Here is a 26,019-nt window from a genome sequence, read left to right as displayed (position 1 = left end):
TTAGAAGGTTCTAAGGCCAGCACGCAGGTGAGCACCGGAGTACTTGTGTTACCTCACGTAGGGAAGCAGAGTGCATAGGTGTCAAATGGTGTCGGCAATGTTCGTCGTTTCCAATGGAGAGTTGCTGCAAAGTGCTGCTGCCGTGAAGAAGAAAAGTGTCCGGTGTGATCCAAGCCTGGATCGAAGATGTGAAGAACCTGAAAGCAGAAGGGGACAGAGTCTGGGTCACTTGCCAGTAACCAGGGGCACGATAGACGAATGCCCACCAATGTCGGGTATTTCAGGTGCGAAGAGGTGAAGCTGGACTCTGTAGCCACAGGGACCAGGAGACGTAAAGGACGACCAAAGTCCGGCGGTGAGCTGTCCCACGAAGGATGTCGAGTGCTGGGTGAGGCAGTGTCCGGATTGAACACCAACATGCCTTTGCAACTGCATCCCCCACGGTCCGAGAAAAAATGCTTCGAGGAGGACCAGCAAGGTCCAGGGAAGTTCCCTAGCGATGGAGAGTCGGGGCACGTCTGGAGCAACCAGGTAAGCCCAATCAAAGGTACAGTTGCCTTCACAGGGACCCACCAGTCGACAGACCAGGGATCGTGAAGGGCCCTCGAGAGGAATCGCACTATACCAGCCCACGGGACACTCGGTGAGTGTAGGCCAGTAATCTTCGGTGGAAACACTGCTCGGCGCTTGGACTATAAGTAGCCCAAAGCACAGCCTCAGAGATCGCCAAAAGGCATATGCTGCCGCAAATGTGCACGATGTCCAGGGGTTCCGGTTCCACGGTCCCCATGAGGGCTACGGGTCTCAGGTTTGCTGAGAGTACAGGTCGGCCTCTGGGAAGTCTGGGAACCCACCTCCTGTGTTGCAAATTCTTCGGAGTCCGTCGGAAGCTTCGTAGATGCAAACCTGTCAGATGCGTTTCAGGTGCCGGCCTTGCAGGCGAGTAACTCCTTTACTCCAAGGGAGATTCTTCAGTCATCCAGCGTCGTGTAGATCGTCAAAGTTCTTGGTTTATGTTGCAGAGTTTCGTCCCTGTGTAATCTAAAGTCCTGTAGCCAGGGGCTCCTACTTTATACACAAGGAAGGGGTGGGGCAAACTCTGGGGACCCACCTATGGGAGGGTCATAACAGAGGGGTGGCTATCGCCAAATGGATGACGCCCCGCCGCCTGAAACTGAACTCTGACAAGACGGAGGTCCTCATCATCGGATCCACCCCCTCCGCCTGGGACGACTCATGGTGGCCGACCGTACTGGGAGCTGCACCGACACCCACTAACCACGCATTGAACCTGGGAGTCATCCTCGACTCCACACTGTCAATGACCCAGCAAGTGAACGCCTTCTCCTCCTCCTGCTTTAACACCCTCTGCATGCTCCGCAAGATCTACAGATGGATCCCCACCGGTACCAGAAGGACGATCACCCAGGCTCTTGTCAGCAGCAGACTGGACTATGGCAACGCTCTCTACGCAGGAACGTCAGCCAAACTCCAGAAACGACTACAACGCATACAGAACGCCTCAGCATGCCTCATCCTCGACATCCCCCGCCACATCACAGCCCACCTGAAAGACCTACGCTGGCTCCCCGTCAACAAGAGGATCACCTTCAAGCTCCTCACCCACGCTCACAAAGCTCTCCACAACACTGGACCAGCGTACCTCAACGAACGACTCGCCTTCTACACACCGAACCACCAGCTTCGCTCCGCTGACCTTGCCCTCGCCACCATCCCTCGCATCCGTCGAGCGACCGCCGGCGGCAGATCATTCTCTCACCTCGCTGCAAAAACCTGGAGCACCCTCCCCATCAGCCTTCAACAGACCCAGGACCTGCTGGCCTTCAGGAGATTCCTCAAGACCTGGCTGTTCTAGCAGTAGCAGCACCCCCGCGCCTTGAGACCCTCACGGGTGTGTTGTGCACTCTACAGATGTATTGATTGATGTCCTTTGTCCAGTTTCGTGCCAGAGCAGGGGCTGAGTGCCCTTGCAACCGATTTGAGCTGGACTATGCACAGGGACACCAAATGTGCCCCCAGTGCAAACATCAAAGCACTCTTGAAGTGCACCCACCCAGCCCTAATACACTAAAGCCTGTCTGGGAGGTGGTCACACATCCCTGTGACAGGAAACCTATTGTCCAGGCCTCCCCTGCCGGAGTTTCGTCCAGCAGCAGGAGGGCAGACTCATGTCTGTGGCTGGCAGCATCCATCTTGTGATGCCAGGGTTCTGTTAAGCTGGTACCGGATGTACCGGTGAAGTCATGTTTCTCCCTCTAGTATGGTGGAATCGTACCTCCCACACCAGTTACTGGTGTGGAGGTAGGATTCCAAGGTGTTTGACACCAAACACGTTTCCATGTAGCCATTCCAAAGTTAGCATTTACCGCAAGGTTATAATGCATTTAAGAGTATATGGTTTGGCGGCATCACAAATAACCCCGTAATAAAGGTTCCGAAGTTTGCCGAAGGGCACTGCTCAGGCAGGGGCACCCTCTCACATGAAACCCAACACCCTGCCATCAGGATTGATAAGGCCTGCCATAGGGGTGACTGATAGGTTCATATGTGCAGTGATAGGTGAGATATAGTGAACCTATATCTCAGTAAGGGGTGCATGCTCCACCTTACCCAGGCTGCAGTAGCAGTCCTGTGGTATAATTTTGGTGTGCTTCCCAGGGGTGGCATATGACATGCTTCAGCCCCTGGTAGGCCTCTGGGGTACCTATGCCCTGGGTACATAGTATACCATATACTAGGGACTTGCAAGGGTACCCCAGAATCCAATCTGGAGTGTACCTAAAGTACTGGTAATCGATGTAGAGAGGAAGCAGCTGGGCTGTGGTCCTGATTAGCAGGGCCCCAGCCAGACTAAAGTCGAAAAACAGTGAATCAGCAAAAAGTGGGGGGACCCATGTGAAGCAGATCCTACTCTCCTACAAATGTAACGAGTTTTGATGCCTTTGAGTGCCTACATTGATCGCACCGTTCAAGAGTTAGCACACCTGAGGGGTCGGCGTTAACCTTGTAGTTGCAAATTGGGTGCCAAGTCGTTCCACAGTAAAAATGGTGGTGGAACCAGGAAGGATTGGCCCATGACTCCATACTAGGAGACTGGGAGTCCAGTGGTGGCTGGATTTCTGCCAGCACTAAGGACTTTGAGGGACGTCGACCCTGTGACCAGGACTGCCTCCCCCCCCTTCGTTGACCGAGGCGTAGTCGCAGCAAGACCCTCATTGATCGCATCCTTTGAGCATCTTCAGCGTCCTTCGTCCCTTGCAACAGAACCACCTGAAAGTGCCGGGAGCTGACTGAAGTCTCCTTCATCTGCTGACGGAACTGTTTCTGTGGACCTGGCTGGTCCCCCTGACTGGCTCCCTCCTGGAGGTAGTCGCCTAAAGTGACTCTCAAGAACTGCATTCAAACCAGCCCAAACTCTTTGATGAGAAAGTTTCAAAGTGTTAAATTTATTGAATTTGCCAATGCCAGTTTGAGGTTGAGTGAAATAAACAGATTTACTCTGCCTTGTAAATCCTATCTATCCGGAATGCTCTGGTGGCTCATTTCCATTGTGGTGTCTGAAATAGTCTAATTTTATAAATTGGTGTCAGATTTCTTTGGCGTCTTGTCTTCAATTGTTTTCGTGCTGTGCCAATGCTGTACCCTTGTTCCATTGGGTAAGCTGTGCTGCTCAGTGTCACAGCTGCCCACGGTCCAGCTGAAGGTTTGGCCAACGAAATCCAAGGTTCCTAAAGGGACTGGCAAGTGCATTATACAGTGAGGGTGCACAACTACACCCTACAATACACACCATGTCCTCACAATATGATACCGCTTTTCTCTAGCATACGAGGCTCCTGACGGATAAGATGGTGTTCGGACAGGCGTACAGGCCAAAGGCTAACTATGTCTTGGATTTGCATTTCATGCTTTAATGAGTTTTCTGTTGCCATTGATTGCTGCGTGGCTTGTAAATTGTTGAATGCTGCGACTGTTTGTGCTAGGATATGTCAAGGTCAACTTAACATTGTGTTCGAGGCATATGAGCTGCAGATCACACACTAAGGATAAGATCGCCATCAAGTGTTGGGCTCGGATGATTGCAGGTTGTTGTTGTCTTCGGAAGAAGTCTTTGGTCACCAGATTGGTGACTCCTCCCCTGGACAACAGTGCGCATGGGCATCCACTCCATCCTCAGATTGTTTTTTTCCGCCATTGGGTTCGGATGAACTTTTTTCCGCTCCAGCAGAAAACTTATAGTAATCACTACAACTCTCAAATTTGAAAACTCGACGTCGAAATCCACATCGGACCGACTCCGGACGCGGCTGATGGAAAGGACACCTTTTAAAAAATGCCCCCAATGTGGAGCAAAGTTTCCTCATAGCGATCACCACGAGGTCTGTAATTTGTGCCTTTCACCAGACCACAACGAATCCAGCTGTCCAGCCTGCACCGCATTCCGTTCGAAGAAACCTATCCGGGACCGAAGAGCTCGACGCCATATCATGGCCAAGCCGGTTCCGGAACCAGAAGACCTCTTTGCACAGGATGTCCCTGACGACGACTCCGAAGATCTCCAGATCGTGTCCGAGGCAGACGATTCTGATCCGGGGCAGCCTGTGAGTAGCAGCCCCCCTACCCCAACACCACCCAAAAAGACATTGGTCAAGACTCTGCCAGCTGGGCCCAGTCGTGATCCAAAAACATCTTCAGAAGCCCCGCCCTCGGGCCCGGCTCCGAAGAAAACTAAGCCTGCAGGTGGCTCGGGCTCGAGCAAACCTCATGTAATTGTGCCTATAATACCTTCAGCACCGAAGCAGGCTCCGAGACCGAAATCTCCATCGGCCCCGAAACGTCACTCGGCACCGACGTCTCCACCGGCGCCGAAACATTCTTCGGCGCCGAGGTCTCCACTGGCACCGAAAGGCTCGTCGGCACCGAAAGATCCTTCGGCACCGAAAGATCCTTCGGCACCGAAAGGTTCTTCGGCACCGAAAAATCCACCGGAACCGAAAAGTTCTTCGGCACCGAAAAAATCCTCCGTGCCAAAACATGTCCATAAAGAACTAAAATCAGAAACAAAAAAAGTCGGCGCCAAGGCCGCCTTCGGACAGTGAGGAACTCTTTCGGCCTGATCCAAAGCAAAAACGGATTTACATAAATCCGAAAACTGGACATGTCACAGCGGTGCCCTACAAGAAAAGGAAGCTGGACACAACACCTCCTCCAGCACCTCCAAAGAAGGACTGTGCCACTTCACCCATACGTCCTTCCTCTCCTACATTACCCCCTATTCCATCCCCCCCACCGCCTTCACCTCTACCATCTCCTTCTCACACACCACCTCCACAGGATGATGATGATTTAGGGGGAGGGGGAGACCCAGATTTCTTTACTTATCCCACTGATCCTACTGATCCCTTTACACTCCCGGACACAGCACCAGTAGATGACTGGACTTACCCTATGCCTGATATGCCTGACCCCACTCCATATCCCTCAAAACCCTCCCCTCCTGATGACCATTTAGGGTTCGGTCAGCTTATAAACAGAGCAGCATCGTTTCATGGCGTCACCATGCACACCGACACTCCTGAGGAGGATTTCCTACTCGACACTTTTGAGCAGTCGCAGAAGACAGTTCACATTCTACCCATGATTAAGGGAGTGATAAAGCATGCCAATGAGGTTTTTAAGGACCCTGTCAGGGCCAGGGTTCTCAACCCCAGAATAGAAAAAAAATATAGACCGGCGCCACAAGATCCTGCGTACATCAAGGCACAACTCCCCCTAGACTCACTAGTCGTATCAAATGCCAGAAAGCGGGCGAACTCCCAAACAACCGGAGACACGACGCCCCCAGACAGAGTCTAAACTCTTGGAGGCTTCCGGCAAAAGGGTTGCCGCACAAGCTGCTAACCACTGGCGTATTGCCAATACACAAGCCCTATTGGCTCGTTATGATAGAGCCCATTATGATAACTAGAGGATCTCTTGCAACACCTGCCTGAACCATACAAAACACAGGCCACTGACCTCATCCAAGAGGGCAAACTAATATCCAATGCCTCCATTAAATGTGCATTAGACGCAGCGGACACCGCCTCTAGGGCAGTCAACACAAGTGTATTGCTTAGACGCCACGCATGGCTACGCATTTCCGGCTTCAAGCCAGAAGTCCAAACCACCATTCTTGCTCAACCCTTTAATCAGAAGCAACTATTCGGCCCTGCAGTAGACACTGCCCTAGAAAAAATGAAGAAAGATAACGAGACTGCCAAATCAATGGGAGCATTGCAGTCTACTCAACCCAGAGGCTCCTTTCGTCGCTCCTTTTATAGAGGAGGTTCCAAAAATGTGGGAACAGACAACTCTTCCACCTTCAAAGCATCAGGTCAAACATCCCCTAACAGTGGATATTTTAGAGGAGGTTATTGGGGAAACAATACTAAAGGCCGAGGATGGGGCAACAACAAAAACACCCGCACCTCTCCAGCCACCAAACAGTGACTTGCCACCACTCCCCCCAGACCATTCCACTCCGGTCGGGGGCAGACTTCAACAGTTCCTACCTGTCTGGAATACCATCACTACAGACAAGTGGGTAAGACAAATTATCCAATCTGGCTACTGCCTCGAACTGATAAACCCACCCCCAAACATACCACCCAGGCACCGTCCCATGACGTCTCACCACCTCACGCTCCTCAAACAAGAAATACAGTCTTTGCTTTAAAAACACGCAATAGAACCTGTTCCACTACAACATCAGGGCACAGGAGTATATTCCCTATACTTCCTCATTCCCAAAAAGGACAAAACATTAAGACCCATACTGGACCTCAGACTACTAAACCAGTACATACAATCGGATCATTTCCACATGATCACTCTCCAACAGGTCCTTCCATTACTTCAACAAGGAGACTTCCTTGCCACATTAGATCTCAAGGACGCATATTTTCACATCCTGTGAGCGGGATGCATAGGGAAGTATCTACGATTCGTGGTAGACGGTCAGCACTATCAGTTTACAGTTCTCCCATTCGGAGTAACAACTGCACCCAGTGTATTCACCAAATGCTTGGCAGTTGTGGCAGCATATCTCAGGAGACAAGAAATCCATGTCTTCCCCTATCTGGACGATTGGCTCATAAAAGCCAATACCCTAGACAAATGCGTTCTCCACACTCACCGCACTATTCAAACCCTACACAACTTGGGATTTACCATCAACTATCCCAAATCTCAACTACAACCCTCCCAAGTACAACAATACCTGGGAGCCACCATAGACGCATCCAAAGCCGTAGCTTATCCCAGCACAGCCAGGATAGCCAACATACAAAGTCTCATCAAAAAATGTCAAACACAACACTCTCCCCGCAAGAGTGTTCATGCAACTCTTAGGCATGATGGCGTCATGCATCTCCATAGTACCCTACGCACGCCTTCAAATGCGTCCCTTACAGGAATGTCTAGCACAACAGTGGAACCAGGCCCACGGACCACTAACCGATCTGGTGTTGGTGGACAGCCGCTCACTTCGCTCGCTGAAATGGTGGAACACAATCAACCTGTCCAAAGGGCGGACGTTCTTAGAGCCTCTTCCACAAGTTGTGCTGACCACCGACGCATCTCACAGGGTGGGGATCCCACCTCCTTCAACACACTACTCAGGGCAGGTGGACCACTCAACAAAAACTGCTCCACATCAATCACCTAGAACTTCTAGCGGTGTTCCTAGCACTGAAATCCTTCCAAGTGCACCTACAAAACAAGACTGTCCTCATCCGCACGGACAACATGACCACAGTGTATTACATACAGAAACAAGGAGGGACACATTCTCTACAACTGTCCCAACTGGCGCAACAAATCTGGAGATGGGCAATTCCCCAAAACATCTACCTGCTAGCAGAACACCTCCCAGGGGTTCAGAACCAGGTGGCCGACCTCTTAAGTCGCCACACACAGCAGATACACGCCCATTCTTCCAAAAGTGGGGACAACCAGACATAGACCTGTTCGCCACACAAGAAAACGCAAAATGCCCAACCTTCGCCGCCAGGTTCCCACACCCACGGTCAAAGGGCAATGCAATATGGATGAACTGGTCAGGCAGATTTGCGTACGCTTTTCCGCCTCTCCCACTCATTCTATTTGTGGTACGCAAACTGAAACAACAGTCGCTGACACTCATCCTAGTGGCTCCCACTTGGGCACGTCAACCCTGGTTCACCACACTTTTGGAACTATCGCTAGTTCCACATTAAAAAGTGCATCTCTCCCCGGATCTTTTAACCCAGAACCATGGAGAAATCAGACACCCAGATCCTCAAACACTGAACTTGGCAATCTGGCTCCTGAAGTCTTCGAGTTCGGGTACCTCAACCTTCCTCCAGACTGTATGAATATCATTAAAGAAGCCAGAAGACCTACTAGTAGGGCATGCTATGCTGCAAAATGGAAACGATTTGCCATTTACTGCGCTAACAATGACATACAACCACTGGATGCTTCCATCCAAAACATCATTCGCTATTTACTACACTTGCAAAGATGCAATTTAGCGTATTCCTCCATACGTCTACATCTAGCGGCATTAGCAGCCTATTTGCAAAATAGACAACACCTGTCCCTCTTTAAGGTACCAGCCATTAAAGCATTTATGGAGGGTCTTAAAAGAATTATTCCTCCAAGGTTACCACCTTCCCCGGTGTGGAACATTAATATTGTTCTAACAAGGCTCATGGGTCCCCCATTTGAACCAATGCACAAATGCGAACTGCAGTTCCTAACATGGAAAGTGGCTTTCCTCATCGCAATCACATCCCTGCGAAGAGTAAGTGAAATACAAGCCTTAACTCTCGAAGAACCCTTCCTACAACTACTTCGGAACAAAGTGGTTCTTAGGACGAATCCAAAATTCCTCCCTAAAGTCATTTCCCCTTTCCATCTAAACCAGTCAGTCGAACTGCCAGTCTTCTTCCGTAATCCAGACTCAGTAGCTGAGAGGGCACTTCATACCGTAGATGTTAAGAGAGCCTTGCTGTATTACATCGACAGAACCAAACCTTTTCGGAAAACCAAGCAACTGTTTGTTGCTTTCGCTCCACCACATAAAGGCAACCCTATTTCCAAATCCGGTATCGCCAGGTGGATAGTCAAATGTATCCAAATATGTTACCAAAAAGCTAAACGTACTCTTACCGTTCCCCCTAGGGCGCACTCCACGCGTAAAATAGGGGCTTCTATGGCATTCTTAGGGAACATCCCCTTAGAAGACATTTGCAAAGAAGCCACATGGTCTACTACACACACCTTCACTAAGCATTACTGTGTTGATGTGCAATCAAAACAACAAGCTTCAGTAGGCCAAGCTGTCCTAAAAACTCTATTCCAAACTGCTGCAACTGATACAGGTGACCACCGCTAGGGGAGACGCTGCTATATAGTCTATCCTTAGTGTGTGATCTGCAGCTCATATTCCTCGAACGGAATATGCTACTTACCAGTATGCATCTGTTCTTGGCATGTAGAGCTGCAGAGCCACACACGCCCACCCGCCTCCCCGGGACCTGTATCCGTTCCAGCATTGTCTTAATTAGACACTACACTTGGGCATCCTTTCTCTTTACTTCTTATACACTCCATCATTTCCCATCATGGCGAAAAACAATCTGAGGATGGAGTGGATGCCCATGCGCACTGTTGTCCAGGGGAGGAGTCCCCAATCTCGTGACCAAAGACTTCTTCCGAAGACAACAACAACCTGCAATCATCCGAGCCCAACACCAGATGGCGATCTTATCCTTAGTGTGTAGCTCTGCAGCTCTACATGCCAAGAACAGATGCATACTGGTAAGTAGCATATTCCTTACATAAATCCTCTGTAATCCTTGCACTGATGTCTGAATCTATGCAGTCTGTGTACAGCATTGTAGTGTCTATAGTGATGTGTAACTGAGAGCCATACAAAATGTGAAAATTACAGGGCTCGCCATCCACCAAGCGAAGAGGACCGATGTTGCAGCCTATTATAGAAGGAGAAACCGCACATTTCTTTGAAGAAATCAAGGTACTGTGTTTCCATAACTCTCAATGTTTAATAGTAGTAATGACTTGTCCTGGACTGACTTGACACACATGAAATGTTTCCCCTTGTCCATCTAGGAGGAAGATGAGGAAGGTGTGAGTATGTCCTCCGAGAGTAGCGATACAGTTAGTCCCGCTGTCCAGACAGAATACGTTCAAGGCCAGGAGGACTCTGAATCAGCCGGGGTTGAAGACAATCCGCAAAAGACGGCTCTGGACATTAGGTTATCAAGTTCTCGAGCGTCTTCCATGTACGTACTGCATTCTGTTTTTATTTTCACACACATTCTAGGGCTCATCACAACCGATTATCTCCATTAGTCCCTGAAAGTGTTTACCGGTATTTGGTAATCGTATCATCCTGATGACAGAATTGATAAAAGTGCCTGAGCTGGAGTGCATGTTTTAAGGTAAATGGCTGTTTAAATACCTTTTATTCGTGTGCTTCCCGGGCCTAGTTTCTCATGCAGTTATCCTCCTTGCCTCAACCTTCAATCTGTTTTTTTGTGTCCGCCTTACTGTGTAAAAATGCATTGTCCTCAGTGTCAATCTTAGAACTTTACTCCATTTTGGTATTTAATCTTATTGCGCAATTTGTCATTAGAGATGGTCATTGTGGTCAACTTTGATTTGTTTCTGTAGGATCTCTGCTTCAGATTCAGTGAGGCGTGTTCTCACATGTTTTGTTGCGATATGGCGTTGTGATGTTTCCATAGGATCTCTGCTGTCACATTCAGTGAGGCGTGTTCTCACTTGTGTTACAATATTGTGCTATGTGATGTTTCCATAGGATCTCTGTTGTCCGATTCAGTGAGGCATGTTCTCACGTGTGTTAAGATGGAACAATGTGATGCGTTTCTGTAGGATCTCTGCAGTCAGATTCAGTGAGGCGTGTTCTCACGTGTGTTAAGATGGAACAATGTGATGTGTTTCTGTAGGATCTCTGCGGTCAGATTCAGTGAGGCGTGTTCTCACGTGTGTTAAGATGGAACAATGTGATGTGTTTCTGTAGGATCTCTGCGGTCAGATTCAGTGAGGCGTGTTCTCATGCCTAATGTTGTGATATGGAGCTATGTAATGTTTCCATAGAATCTCTGCTGTCGGATTCAGTGAGGCGTGTTCTCACATGGGTTGTTGCGATATGGAGCTATGTGATGATTCTGTAGGATCTCTGCTGTCCGGTTCAGTGATGTACACACAGCAACTGCACTACCCAACAGAACCAAGTGTTCGCTATAATGTATTTAATATCAAGGCAGCAGATTCAATCAAGTTATGAATGAATGCACAAAATCATTTAATAAATAACGTTAAGAACACACCAAGAGCGAGATTGGTAAAAAGTAGAGTTTTTTACTCCTTTGTTATTTACAGGAAAAATGAAATGGCAAAAACACAATTGAATGGCGGTGAAATAAAGGTGACTGTTGTGAAAGCAGTGATAAGTGCGGTCAATGGTGAAATATACACAAGACATACATAAGTGTCAAATGCATGCGGTACAAAAATCCTGTCCTATCTATAAACTTGTTAATATGAATCTAGGACCAAATAATTTGGCAGTTATGGTCAAGGAGACTGTATGGTCATGGATCGCATTAACGTCGACGTTTCGACCCTAAAGATAGCGCAGCTTGTTATACGTCACAACGGGTCTTCATCAGGACAGTAAAAGGACAAGATGGACCACCTATAAGGTTAATTAAGAGAGATCAGATGTTTTCTTAAAAAGTCATGACACTTGTGTACACAGTGGTAAGTAAAAACATAGCTCACCACATGGACGATTAATTCAGCCAATTTTTCTACCAATTATTCTACCATTATTCTACCTGTGGTAATTTGTCATTCTGTATTGAAACAGCTGGTAAAAGGACTTACCAACAGTCCCTGCTTACGAGTCAAGGAATAGACCAAATTCAAATAGTTGTATCCCAAGGTCAGGAGAAACGTATACATTTTTTTGGTCCAAAGTCTTAAAGATCTCCTCTATCCGGTAGGAATCTAAAAAATTAAATTCAACGACCCGTTACTCAATGTTCGAAATCTATTTAGGTCAAAGTGAAACTCGAAAGATAGGAATCATACCTTTGTCTGAGAAATGATTGCTCAACTGCAGTAGACCTCCACCAGCAGGTTTGAGTCTAAGTAAACAAGCATTGACATAGCCAATAGGTCTTGCCTTTTGGACCGTACAAGTGTTTTACCAGCGCTATTGGCTTTCTTAATGTGTTTAAGCTATGTTGTAGAGCACTTGTGACTGCCTGTTTAGTAGTAAAATATTGCGATAGTTGGTGGTTAGAGGGGCTCCTAGAGCTTTGGGCCCCAGTGTCACAACACCTTCAGTAGTAGGGGTCTCTGTGTATAGTCATAATCTAGTGAATAGTCCCGCCCATGTGCGTGGACCCCGGAGCAATACAAATAATCTCTTAAGTTGTCAAGCCATGCAGACCTGCATCTACACTTAACCCCTTCTGTGCCACGCCCTTTCCCCCTCCTGTGCCAGGCGTTTTATTAGTGGGTGGGGTTCATGACGAGATAGTCTCGTCATGGGCACAGCGCGACCGTGCTCCATGACGAGACACTGAAGAGGTTAAGAGAGGATTCAAAGACAGATAATGCAGCCTATATCCACAGGCTACACTGTCCAGTACTTCAACTAGAAAATTCCACCAACAGCACTGCCTGCCCAGCTTTTTCCACAGAGAAAACCCTGCCTCTACCAGCAAAAGCCTCTGGAATGATAGCGAGGGAGGAATGGACAGACAAGCCCCATAGGCTGCCATTATGTGTCTCAGAACAGGATACTGTGCCTTTAAGAAAACTTTCCAGAACTTTTCCAGTATCCCAGAATGCACAGCAGGTCCCTTTTACTTTCAGTTCTTTTTTCCGGCTCCTGCTAGCAGGACCCTGGAGCATTGCGCTCTCCCTTTTCAAGGGTTTATTTGGATTTGTTCACTTTTCAAGTGCTTATTAAGTACCTTGTTGCCTTCCTTCTTGTGTGTGCTCTGTGTTGTCAACATGCCTGGCTTGTTTGACAAGTGCCCAGAGTGTGAGAGAAAGAAAGCCAAGTCGGACCCACACAGGGTGTGCATCGTCTGCCTTCCCCAGTCCCATGTTCCAGAGGAGTGTGACATTTGCCAATCTTTCTCAGCCAGGACCCTGAGAGAAAGGATGAAGATCAGGCTCCAAGGCCTGGAGGACAGAAGGCTGAGGGCACAAGGTGGGTCAGGACAGGCTGATTCTGCCCATGCTGAGGCCCCTGGGGGGCTCCCCAGGGGCAGGAAGCCCAGCAAACGTCCCCATTCTCCGTCGATTGCGTCGACGAGGGGGATGGCTGCAGGGCTCTGGGGAGAAACGGCGTCGACGTCTGAGCAGTCCGCCGTCGACGACATCATCATCTTCGTCGACGCCGTCGACTTCTCAGTCGAGTCATCGGCGTCGAACAGTCCCGGCGTAGGCGCTCGCCGTCGAGGCGAGGTCGCCGTCGGCGAAGAGGAGAAGGTCACCGTCGAGGGGATCCCCGACGTCGAGGACCTGTCACAGGCGTTCGCCGTCGAGGAGGCGTTCGCCGTCTTCGCCGTCTTTTGCCGTCGAGGAGGCGTTCGCCGTCTTCGCCGTCTTTTGCCGTCGAGGAGGCGTTCGCCGTCTTTTGCCATCGAGGAGGCGTTCGCCGTCTTTTGCCGTCGAGGAGGCGTTCGCCGTCTTTTGCCGTCGAGGAGGCGTTCGCCGTCTTTTGCCGTCGAGGAGGCGTTCGCCGTCTTTTGCCGTCGAGGAGGCGTTCGCCGTCTTTTGCCGTCGAGGAGGCGTTCGCCGTCTTTTGCCGTCGAGGAGGCGTTCGCCGTCTTTTGCCGTCGAGGAGGCGTTCGCCGTCTTTTGCCGTCGAGGAGGCGTTCGCCGTCTTTTGCCGTCGAGGAGGCGTTCGCCGTCTTTTGCCGTCGAGGAGGCGTTCGCCGTCTTTTGCCGTCGAGGAGGCGTTCGCCGTCTTTTGCCGTCGAGGAGGCGTTCGCCGTCTTTTGCCGTCGAGGAGGCGTTCGCCGTCGAGGAGGCGTTCGCCGTCGAGGAGGCGTTCGCCGTCGAGGAGGCGTTCGCCCGTCACGGAGGCGTTCGCCGTCGAGGAGGCGTTCGCCCGTCACGGAGGCGTTCGCCGTCGAGGAGGCGTTCGCCCGTCACCGAGGCAGCGCAGGAGGAGTCCTGACTCCAGGAGTCCCTCGGGCTCGGTGTACTCAGTGGTGTATACACCTCCTAAGCCTAGGTCGCCACCCTTTCCTCCTTTGCCAAGGGAGCCCTCTTCCTCTTCCTCCTCTTCCGCCTCACACACCGTCGGGCCCACCTGTGGCCCCGCCACGGTCGGTGTCGTTGCCTAGGTATCCGACGCCGCCGAAGAGAACTCAGAGGTGCGGCACCAGGTTAAGCCACCGTCGCCTGTGAGGCCGGCTGAGCGGCCGAAGCCAAACAGATCGCGCTCCCGCTCCGGACGGAGAGGAAGATCACGGAGCCGTGGACGGTGGTCATCGACATCTGGGTGACACCGCAGGAGGCGCAGAGCCAGATCCCGCACCCAATCGTCTGCCAGGGACTACTCGCCGACGGACTCGCCAGAGACGGGAGTATCGCCTGTCGACGATATAGTCTCCTTCCAGGAGGTGCTACTGAGGGGTGCGGCCAAGCTAGGGATCACGGTGACGGTGCAAACACCTACGACGTCCGTGATCTTCGAGACGCTGCACAAGAAGCACCTGCCTCGCCCCCTGCTGCCCCTAGTGCCGGGATTGGTGGAGCCCGCTACGGAGTTGTTCCTCACTCCGGCGGTGACTAAACCAGCCCCCTCAAGGCTCCTGAAGAAGTATCAGGCGCCGGAATCGGACCCGACCTTTCTGAGGATGGACCCGAAACCGGACTCGGTCATTGTGACGGCGGCAAGGAAGCAGCATGCTACCACTCCTTCCTCGACAGTGCCGCCTGATAAGGATAGCCGTTGGCTAGACTCGGTGGGCAGAAAGGTCTGTGGGACGGCTTCTACCACCATGAAGGCGGCAAGTGGCGGGGCTTTGTTGGGGCGCTACGACCGCGCCCTATGGGAGTCTCTCCAGCAGTACGCGGAGCTGCTGCCTCGCGACAAGTAGGAGGACTTTCTAGAGACTTTGCGTGAGGGGATGCTGGTGTCAAATCAGATTATCAGCGCGGCGGCGGATGTGTCTCTGTTAGCGGCACATGGATATTGTCATGGCATCAACCAACGGCGTCCCGCTTGGTTTCGCCTTACCTCACTCAAACCGGAGGCACAACCTGCCTTTCTCGGGGGGAAACCCTGTTCGGCAAGCATGCGGACGACGAAATGGCCCGCATGAAGACGGAGGCAGAGACCCTGACGGCTGTCGGGTTAGAGAAGCCTGAGAAGCAAAAGCACCCGTTCCAGAGACTGTTCGGGGCTGCAGGCAGAGGGCGTGGGCAGGCCTCGGGACAGCAGCAACAACAGCAGCAGCAGTTCCGGAAACCCTTCCAGAAGCGCCAGCAGGGTAGAGGAGGCCAGCAGTCCGCTACAGCGACCAAGGGCCCGGCTGGGTCTCGGCCCTGAGCGATTACTTCCCCTGCAACCGTTACCCACTCCAGTGGGGGGAAGCGTTCAATCTTTTCTGGCAGAGTGGAGAAAAATTATTCGGGACAAGTGGGTGCTGAATATTGTTTGCAATGGATACAGTCTTCGGTTCATCAGCCGGCCTCCAGCGATTCCGCCGGTAAGTTCACAGTATCAACTGCGAGAGCTCCAGGCGGAGGCAGACATCCTGTTGAGGAAAAAGGCGGTGGAAGATGTACCTCTGTCTCAAAGGGGAAGAGGTCTGTACTCTCGGTTCTTCCTGGTTCGCAAGAAGGACAAGAAAGAGTTCAGGCCCATTCTGGATTTGCGGCAAGCAAACGAATGGATTCGCAGAGAAATTCTGCATGCTATCGTTGCATCAGATTTACCCTCAGCTGCAACGGGGAGACTGGCTCTGTGCCATAGACCTACAGGATGCGTACTTCCATGTGCCCATTGCACAGAAGCACAGGAAGTTCCTGCGATTCCAAGTCGGCGCCAATCATTATCAATACACAGTACTGCCATTTGGGCTAAAGTCTGCGCCCAGGACCTTCTCTAAGTGCATGGCAGTGGTAGCTGCACACCTGCGGAGGAACAAGGTGTTTGTCTACCCGTACCTGGACGATTGGTTGATCAAGGCCTTCTCCTTCTCGGAAGCACAAGCGCACTTCCAGAAGACGTGCATTCTCTTGAACAAGCTGGGGTTGCACGTCAACATGCCCAAGTCTGTCCCGACTCCAGTCCAGTGCTTACAGTACTTGGGGGGCCTCCATCAATATGCTGTCAGCAAGCGTGTCTCCTTCGGAGGAGAGACGGTTATCACTCCTTCGGAAGGCTCAGGCTCATATGACCGCTCCATCGACGACAGTGAGGAAGGTGTCTTCGCTTCTGGGATCGATGGCCTCATGTATCTTCCTCACGCCTCACGCACGGCTGCACATGAGACCACTGCAGGAGTGCTTGGAGGATCAGTGGGATCAGAGGACAGGTTCTTGGGACGACAAGATACGGCTGTCTCTTCATGCTCTTCAGTCGCTGAAGTGGTGGTGTTCGGCGGACAATCTCCTCAGGGGGGTACCCTTCCACAAGGACATTCCCACGAAGAGTATCGTGACGGATGCGTCTCTCCAAGGCTGGGGAGCGCATTCCGGAGACTTACAGATACAAGGAAAGTGGTCCCCTTGGAGTCGACGTACCACATCAATTTCCTGGAACTCAGAGCCGTTTACTTGGCATTGAAGGCCTTCCATCCATCCTTCCAGACCAACTCGCTGCTTGTACAGACGGACAATACAACCACGATGTATTACCTCAACAAGCAGGGGGGGTCGAGATCACGCACTCTGTCGCAGGAGGCGCAGTCGATCTGGCACTGGCTTCTGGCCCGAGGACTGACGATTACGGCCACGCATCTGCCAGGTGTGCAGAATGTTCAGGCGGACGCACTGAGCAGACTGATTCAGGAAAACCACGAATGGGTCATAAACGACGAAGTACTAGGGGACGTCTTCGCAAGGTGGGGGACTCCAGACGTAGATCTGTTCGCCACCGCTGAAAACAGCAAATGCCGAGACTTCGCATCCAGGTACTCCCAGCGGGGGACGCTGGGGAATGCGCTATGGATCGACTGGTCGAACAGCTTTCTGTACGCTTTTCCACCCATTCCCCTGATTCCGGCGGTTCTCATCAATCCCAGTCCGGGATGCGGATGATCCTGTTTGCCCCGGAATGGCCCAGACAGTGGTGGTTCACGGACCTGCTTCACCGGTCTCTCCTTCCTCACATACGGCTGCCGTGCAGGCCGGACCATCTCACGAAGTTCGGGGGGGCAGTTGGTGCACCCCAACCTCTCGGCTTTGAGTTTGGCGGCATGGCTCCTGAGATAGTCCAATATGGCCATTTGAATCTACCAGCAGATTGTATGGATCTACTGAAGGAGGCTAAGCGACCTTCCACTAGGACGTCCTATGCTTACAAGTGGAAGAGATTCTGCATCTGGTGCAAGTCCAAGCACTTTGACCCGACGACATGTAAGGAAGATGTCATCCTTCCGTACCTTTTGCATTTGGCGCAGTCTGGCCTTAATTTCCATTCCATTAAGGTTCATCTCGCTGCTTTGACTGCTTACAGGAAATGCCCTTCACAGACTTCCTTCTTTCAGATCCCTGTGATCAAGGATTTTTTGGAAGGCTTGAAGAAAGGGTTCCCTCCTGTCAGACTTCCCTCGCCTTCATGGGAATTGAATGTGGTGCTGTCCAGATTGATGAAGGAGCCTTTTGAACCTATTCACAAGGCTTCGTTGCAGCACCTGTCTTGGAAGGCGGCGTTCCTAGTGGCCATTACATCGGCCCGCAGGGTGAGTGAACTTTAGGCGTTGTGTTGCCAAGAACCTTATACGGTATTTCATGCTGCTAAGGTTGTTATGCGTACTCACCCTAAATTTCTTCCTAAGGTTATATCTGATTTTCATGTCAACCAGACCATAACTTTACCTACGTTTTTTCAGAATCCCTCTTCTCCAGCGGAAAGGTCTCTACATTCCCTGGACGTTAGGAGGGTGTTGAAGTTTTATCTTGATCAGACCAAAGATATTCGTAGGTCAGACCAGTTGTTTATCAATTATGGATCAGTCAGGACCGGTCTTGCTACCTCCAAACAGTCCATCTCTCGGTGGATTGTGTCCTGTATACAATTGTGTTACCAAAAGGCTAATAAGACCTTAGGGGGTAAACCTAAGGCTCATTCCACCAGGGGCAAAGCTGCCACGACTGCTTTGCTGCGTAATGTTCCGATTGCAGAAATCTGCAAGGCGGCCACTTGGAGGTCGGTCCATACCTTTGCTGAGCATTACTGTCTGGACACGGATGCCAGGGCAGATGCTCAGGTTGGGCAGGCTTCGCTGCGAAATTTGTTCGCACAGTAGTGGTATTATTTTGTAGTCTTCTCCACCGCCATTTTGGTGTGGGGATGGGCTTGCCATTCTATTCACTAGATTATGACTATACACAGAGATCCCCCTACTACAGAAGGAGTAGTTTCTTTTCTGGAACTCCAGTTCTGTAGTAGGGGTATCTCTGTTAGTCATAAGCGCCCACCCTCCTTCCCGGTTGAGAGATAAATGTTAATGTAAGGAATGCTACAGGTCTGGCTTGCTACGCCTTCAAAAAGAACTGAAAGTAAAAGGGACCTGCTGTGCATTCTGGGATACTGGAAAAGTTCTGGAAAGTTTTCTTAAAGGCACAGAATCCTGTTCTGAGCCACATAATGGCAGCCTATGGGGCTTGTCTGTCCATTCCTCCCTCTCTATCATTCCAGAGGCTTTTGCTGGTAGAAGCAGGTTTTTCTCTGTGGAAAAAAGCTGGGCAGGCAGTGCTGTTGGTGGATGTTGGTGGATGTTGGTGGAATTTTCTAGTTGAAGTACTGGACAGTGTAGCCTGTGGATATAGGCTGCATTATCTGTCTTTGAATCCTCTCTTGAGTGTAGCTGCAGGTCTGCATGGCTTGACAACTTAAGAGATTATTTTTATTGCTCCGGGGTCCACGCACATGGGAGGGACTATTCACTAGATTGACTATAACGGAGATGCCCCTACTACAGAACTGGAGTTACAGAAAAGAAACTACTCCATCTAAATAAAGCCTCTTTCAACTGCAAGGTAACTGCAATTTGACTGCCTGTTTAGTAGTAAAATATAGCAATATCTGAAAGAAACACGTTAGTTAGATTCCTCACCTTAGAATATCCCCAGGCGTCAGACTGGATCCGGAAGATTTTTCGTCAGCAATACCCCTTGCGCGTCGCTAGGCGTCGTCTGCGGCTCCGCGTCCGTCGTCTGCGTCGTGCGCCGGAATGACGTCGTCGGAGTACTTAGACGCCGCCCTCGCGCGCTGACGTCAGTTCTTCTTTTTTCCGCGCCAGTAAGCGCAGATCCGGGAGAGCTACCCCTTTTAGTCTTTTTTGACTAAATCTTTTTTGATCACTTTTGATCCTTGTCTGTCGACATCTGGTGCCGGTAGGATGCCTGGGTTCAAGGCTTGCGAGGATTGCCATCGACTGATGTCGGTGACCGACCACCACCGCCGGTGCCTCTACTGTTTAGGCCCCGACCACGACGCGGAGTCGTGCTCCGATTGCCAGGCCCTGACTTCGAAGGCTCGGCGGGAGCGGTCCCGCAAGCTTCTCGAGCTTCGCCACTCGGCTCCGCGTCGTGCGCGATCCCGGTCCAGGAGGAGGTCCAAGGATCGCTCGCGGAGCCCTAGCCGACGCCACCATCGATCGTCGGGCTCCAAGTCGTCGGGTAAGTCCAAACACTCTAAGAAGTCCAAGCGGCGACATCGCTCTTCGGACTCCCCTCGCCGGTCGCGCGACTCGGCCGAGGGTCCGGGTGGTTCCACCCCCGCGGCTCCGGCGGAGCCGCGGGTCCGGGTGGTTCCACCCCCGCGGCTCCGGCGGAGCCGCGGGTCCGGGTGGTTCCACCCCCGCGGCTCCGGCGGAGCCGCAGGCGCCGCGCCCGTCCCCGTCCCCATACCCTCCGGTCCCTGGGACTAACGCGACGCCGGCGGAGGTCAGTGCCTTCCTCTCGGCCATGAGGAGCCTGGCCCCGCCGTCGACGCCCGCTGGCGCGCCTTCGGGCCCCGCGGACTCGACTGGGCGACCTTGCCTGCCGGCGGCTTCGGCCCCGGCGCCGTCGACGACTCCGGTCTCGACGCCGCAGGTCCCCGCGGGGCCCATGCCTGGGCCCCCGTCGACGCCGGTTGACCTAACCACTCCTCCACCGGCGCCGGCGAATGAACCACCGACGCCGTCACCGGCGCCGCCGGCGCAGACTCCTACACCTCCGGTGCCGCCGATGCCGCCGCCTTTGGTGCCGACTCCGGACGGCGTCCAACCCCAGTTTAGCCCTATTCTGGACCCGGCGCCGCAACGGCGTCGACAGACGCCGCGTCCGGCGCCGCTTGAGACCTATCATCTCTACAGTCCGGCTCCGATCATTCCTCCTGTTTATCAGGAATCGGACGACGGGGGCGACTGGGAGGGGTTCGAGGACCCTATGGCTGTTCAGTCGCAGCTTTCACAGGACTGGGCAGATGAACTGGGGGAGGCCAGTGGTCTGGATACCTCGCCAGACACTGGATTCACTTCTCCTCCGACTGTGGCTTCGGAGGAGGGTGCAGCATTTTCTGTGGTGCTGCGCAAGGCGGCCGCAGCCCTTGGGCTCGAGCTGCCTGCCGTGGCTGTGAGGACTAACATCCTCACTGAGGTGCTTCAAACCGCAGCAAGCTCCACTGAGCCTCTGCTGCCGTTCAATGAGGCCCTCACTGACGTTCTGCAGGGCACCTGGTCCAAGCCCTCCACAGTTCCTCCTGTGGATAGGAACGTTGCCAGGCGCCACCGCCCTGCTCCGGGCGACCCCAGTTTCCTGTCCCAACACCCCACCCCTGAGAGTCTGGTTATCCAGGCCTCTACCTCCCAATCCTCCTTCCCGACCGCTCCGCCGGACCGGGATTCCAAGAGACTCGAGCAGTTTGGCAAGAAACTGTTCTCGTCCCTTAGTTTGGGCCTGCGGTCTTTGAACACCGCCTGTCTCTTGGACCGTTATTCCCATTCTCTGTGGGATACGGTGGAGGACGTGCTGCCCCTGTGTCCGGAGGAGGTCCGGACACGTCTTACCCAGGCTTTGGCCGATGGGAGGGATGCAGCGCGGCACGCCATACGATGTGGGCTTGACACCACGGACTCGCTGGGTCGGGCGATTTCCACCACGGTGGCGCTCCGCCGCCACGCCTGGATGCGGTCCACGTCATTTTCCGGGGATGTCCAGAACACCCTCATGGACATGCCCTTTGATGGCACTCGCCTGTTTGGTGAGAAGGCGGACAGTGCGCTGAACCGCTTTAAGGACTCCCGGGCTACGGCCAAGTCCTTGGGCCTCTTGGCTCCGCGGGCGCACACCTCCGCTTTTCGCCCCTTTCGTGGCCAAGGAAGGGGCGCCTCCTCACGTCCGCCAAGCCACCAGCCGCAGAACTAACCTGCGCACGGTCGCGGACGTGGTTTCCGCCGTGGCGGATCTGGAGGACGACGTGGTCAGCCCACATCCACCCTGGCAGCATCCGCCTCAAAGCCTTCCTAGTCCGAGCTTTCAGGCCCATTCCACGCCAGTGGGCGGCAGAGTTCGCCATCACCTGCTCCACTGGCGGTCCATTACATCGGACAGGTGGGTGCTGCAAATCGTCCGAAGGGGCTACTCCCTCCCCTTCGAGACGACCCCTCAAGCCATGCCACCACAGCACCACCGTATCTCGGGGGATCATTTGAATCTTCTCCGCGAGGAAGTTTCGGCCCTCTTGGCCAAGGGGGCCGTCGAGCGCGTTCCGAGTCCAGAAGTAGGTCGTGGTTGTTATTCCCACTACTTTCTGGTTCCCAAGAAGGGCAAAGGGGGCCTACACCCCATCTTGGACCTCCGGAACGTCAATGCCTTCCTCCGAAAGGAAAGGTTCAAGATGTTAACCTTGGCTCAGGTTCTAGCTGCCCTCGACCCCGGAGACTGGATGGTAGCGTTGGACTTGCAGGACGCATACTTCCATATCCCCGTCCTGCCGGCCCACCGGCGTTACCTGCGGTTCACGGTGGGCAAGAGCACTTTCAGTTTACCGTGCTCCCCTTCGGCCTCACCAGTGCCCCTCGGGTGTTCACGAAAGTGATGGCGGTGGTCGCAGCTCATCTGCGCAGATCAGGGGTTCCAGTCTTCCCCTATCTCGACGACTGGCTGTTGAAGGCGGGCTCGCCCCAGGCAGTCGTCTCCCACCTCCAGACTACGGCGGATCTCCTGCATTTGCTGGGATTTTCCATCAACGTGCCGAAGTCACACCTGAGTCCCTCTCAGAAGCTCCTCTTCATCGGAGCAGTTCTCGATTCGGCGCAGTTCCGGGTCTATCCACCGGAACAGCGGGTCCGGGATATACAGGCCCTGATTCCCATCTTTCGGCCTCTATCCTGGGTTTCGGTCAGGCTAGTGTTGCGGCATCTGGGGCTGATGGCCTCCTGCATCCTACTAGTGCATCACGCCAGGCGGCGCATGCGGGCTCTGCAGTGGGACCTGAAGTTTCAGTGGGCCCAGCATCACGGCAACCTGTCCGACCATGTCTTGATCTCGGAGGGCACTGCACAACAGTTGCAGTGGTGGCTCACGGACCGCGATTGGGTCATGGGCAGGAGCCTCTCCCTTCCCCAACCGGAGCATGTCGTAGTGACGGATGCGTCCCTCCTGGGCTGGGGTGGCCATATGGGAGAGGCGGAGATCAGAGGCCTCTGGTCTCCGGCGGAGTCTCGTCTCCACATCAACCTGTTGGAGTTGAGAGCGATCCGACTTGCACTGAAAGCCTTCCTTCCCTCTGTCAGGGGCAGTGTCGTGCAGGTGTTCACGGACAACACCATCGCCATGTGGTATTGCAACAAACAGGGCGGGGTGGGGTCGTGGACCCTTTGTCAGGAGGCTCTGCGCCTCTGGACGTGGCTGGAACACCAGGGCGTCACCCTAGTGGTTCAACATCTGGCGGGCTCTCTGAACGCCAGAGCGGACGAACTCAGCCGCCGGTGCATGATGGATCACGAATGGCGTCTGAACTCCGAAGTGGCGCAAGGTCTCTTTCAGCAGTGGGGAGAGCCTTGGTTAGATCTATTCGCCACCGAAGAGAACGCGCACTGTCAGCAGTTTTGCGTGCTGGAATTTCCAAGGCGGCACTCGCTCGGCGACGCTTTTCGTCACGAGTGGAGTTGCGGTCTGTTGTACGCCTTTCCGCCTATACCACTTCTGCCCAGAGTGCTGAAGAAGATCAGGCACGACCGGGCCCAAGTCATCTTGGTGGCTCCGGATTGCCCCTTCGGGAGGATCTTCTGTCGCAGCAGCAGGGGACGGTCCTCCACCCGAACCTGTCCAGCCTCCACCTCCATGCGTGGAGATTGAGCGGCGGCAGTTGATGCCATTTGACTTGCCTCCTGAAGTCTGTGATATCATTCTGGCAGCCAGGCGTCCCTCCACAAAGACGGTATACGCCTGCCGGTGGAACAAATTTGTGGCATGGTGCACAGCAAAGGCTGTGGATCCCCTTTCCGCCCCTCTTTCTGAGGTTCTCCTCTTTCTTCTTTCTCTGGCCCGGCAGGGCTCTGCCCTGGGCACCCTGAAAGGTTATCTTGCTGCCATCTCCGCCTTCTTGCGGCTCCCTGATCAGCCTTCTCTTTTCAAGTCCCCTGTGGTTACACGCTTTCTAAAAGGCATTACTCACACGTTCCCTCCTGTCCCTTTTGTAATGCCTCAGTGGGACTTGAATCTGGTCTTGACATTCCTGATGTGCGCTCCCTTCGAGCCTCTTCACAATTGTCCTCTTCGTCTTCTGACTCTTAAGACTGCTTTTCTGGTAGCCATCACCTCGGCTAGACGGGTGAGTGAGCTCCAGGCTTTATCTTCAAAGCCTCCTTTTCTCTCTGTTCATCCGGACAAGGTTGTCCTTCGGCCTCGTCCTTCCTTTCTTCCGAAAGTGGTGACTCCATTTCATCTTGGGCAGTCTGTCACCTTGCCCACCTTCTTTCCGCCTCCGCCTCCGCATCCTTCCAAAGAGGAAGAGAGGCTCCACCGTCTGGACCCAAAACGTGCGCTCTCCTTTTATCTGGACCGCACAAATCAGTTCCGTGTGGACGACCAGCTTTTTGTTGGGTACGTGGGCGCTAAGAAGGGGAAAGCTGTGCACAAACGGACCATCTCTCGGTGGGTCGTTTTGTGTATCAAAATTTGCTATTCTTTGGCAAAAAAGGACCCTCCTGTTGGGCTGCGCGCCCATTCTACTCGGGCCACAGCGGCTACTACTGCTTTGGGACGGGGAGTCCCTTTGCAGGACATCTGTCAGGCGGCGACGTGGGCTTCGTTACACACGTTTGCCAGGCATTATTGCCTTGACAGCCAAGTCCGGAGGGATGGCTTCTTTGGCCGTTCTGTCCTCCAGGACTTTCTGGTGTGATCTTGGTTCGCAGACCCACCACCGGGGATGGTATTGCTTGGGTATCTATTCTAAGGTGAGGAATCTAACTAACGTGTTTCTTTCAGATGAACAAGTTACTTACCTTCGGTAACGATGTATCTGTAAGAAACATTAGTTAGTTAGATTCCTCACCGACCCACCCATCCTCCCCGTTCTGCGAACTGACATCTAGGGTTAAGGTTGTCCTTTTCAGGCCCCTAGATTTTATTTTTGGCACCAGTGTCGGTCTTTGCATGGCTCTGCGTTCCTGGCGCGGAAAGCTATGTACAAGAACTGACGTCAGCGCGCGAGGGCGGCGTCTAAGTACTCCGACGACGTCATTCCGGCGCACGACGACGCCGACGACGGACGCGGAGCAGCAGACGACGCCTAGCGACGCGCAAGGGGTATTGCTGACGAAAAATCTTCCGGATCCAGTCTGACGCCTGGGGATATTCTAAGGTGAGGAATCTAACTAACTAATGTTTCTTACAGATACATCGTTACCGAAGGTAAGTAACTTGTTCATTAGGTGTTTAGAGGAGTTCTGACAACTTTTTGGCCCGGTGCCATTGCACCTGCTGCACCATTCAAAATTTCATACAAAAACAAGTGTGTTTATTACCCTGTTTAACAGTACACAATTTATTTACCTGAGGAAGATGAAAGGTGGAGATGGCCCACCAGATTTTGAACTTGCTTTCTGAACGAGGAAGAGGGAGAAAGAGGAAGGGAAATGCCATTGAAAGAGAGGGAGAGAAACTGGAGTGTGCTTCAATAGAGAATTTTAGAATTTTCAAGAATTAGTAATAATCAGCCGAGGCAAAAGACACCAAAAATAACATTCTGAAGTACAAACTTGACCTTGACAATCACTCAACTTTTCATCGCTCAGGATCCCTTTCAGGGCCTGTGAATACATGATTGCTGAAAACCTATTTTAATCAAGGATGGCCCGCATTTCTACACTCATGTGGAGAATCTCATTACGAGCACAAGGATTTAGCAGTCACTGTAGGCGCACCTGAGGAATCTCATACCTGGCGCTTAGTGATTGCAGTCCGCAACACAAGGTGCTTAGCAGTCTACGCAGAACGTGTCTGATTTTAGCAGCGCGTGGTCAATTGCAAAAGATTTGTTATTCTTCTGCAAAACGAGAAAGGGCTGCTGCGGAGCGGACACACAGAATGCACGCACAGCAGGCAAAGATGTCCGAATGATATTACATTGATGGGTGTAGACAAGACTTTGGACTGCGCTGGCTTATATTTTATTTTGTCCTTTGTCGTCCAAATTCACTCTTTTGAGCATAATATAAGTGGCAG

At 52.5% G+C, this 26,019-nt stretch overlaps 1 protein-coding gene across 4 annotated transcripts in view; it reads left to right on the top strand.

The window, feature by feature from the left end:
• FAM13B (family with sequence similarity 13 member B) overlaps positions 1-26,019 on the top strand; it is a 446,070-nt gene that overhangs the window by 375,532 nt on the left and 44,519 nt on the right. For 3 of the 4 annotated variants that reach the window (XM_085630302.1, XM_085630303.1, XM_085630305.1), the window contains 2 exons: positions 10,001-10,084; positions 10,180-10,352. In XM_085630302.1, the coding sequence (XP_085486428.1) occupies positions 10,001-10,084; positions 10,180-10,352 (257 nt within the window). The remainder of the gene's footprint in view (positions 1-10,000; positions 10,085-10,179; positions 10,353-26,019) is intronic. The other variant, XM_085630304.1, reaches the window with a different exon arrangement.

This window comes from Triturus cristatus, chromosome 10 (assembly GCF_964204655.1).
Source record: "Triturus cristatus chromosome 10, aTriCri1.1, whole genome shotgun sequence".
NCBI classification, from domain to species: domain Eukaryota; kingdom Metazoa; phylum Chordata; class Amphibia; order Caudata; family Salamandridae; genus Triturus; species Triturus cristatus.
The sequence above is the reverse complement of the archived record's forward strand: the minus strand, read 5'-3'. Positions and strand labels throughout refer to the sequence as shown.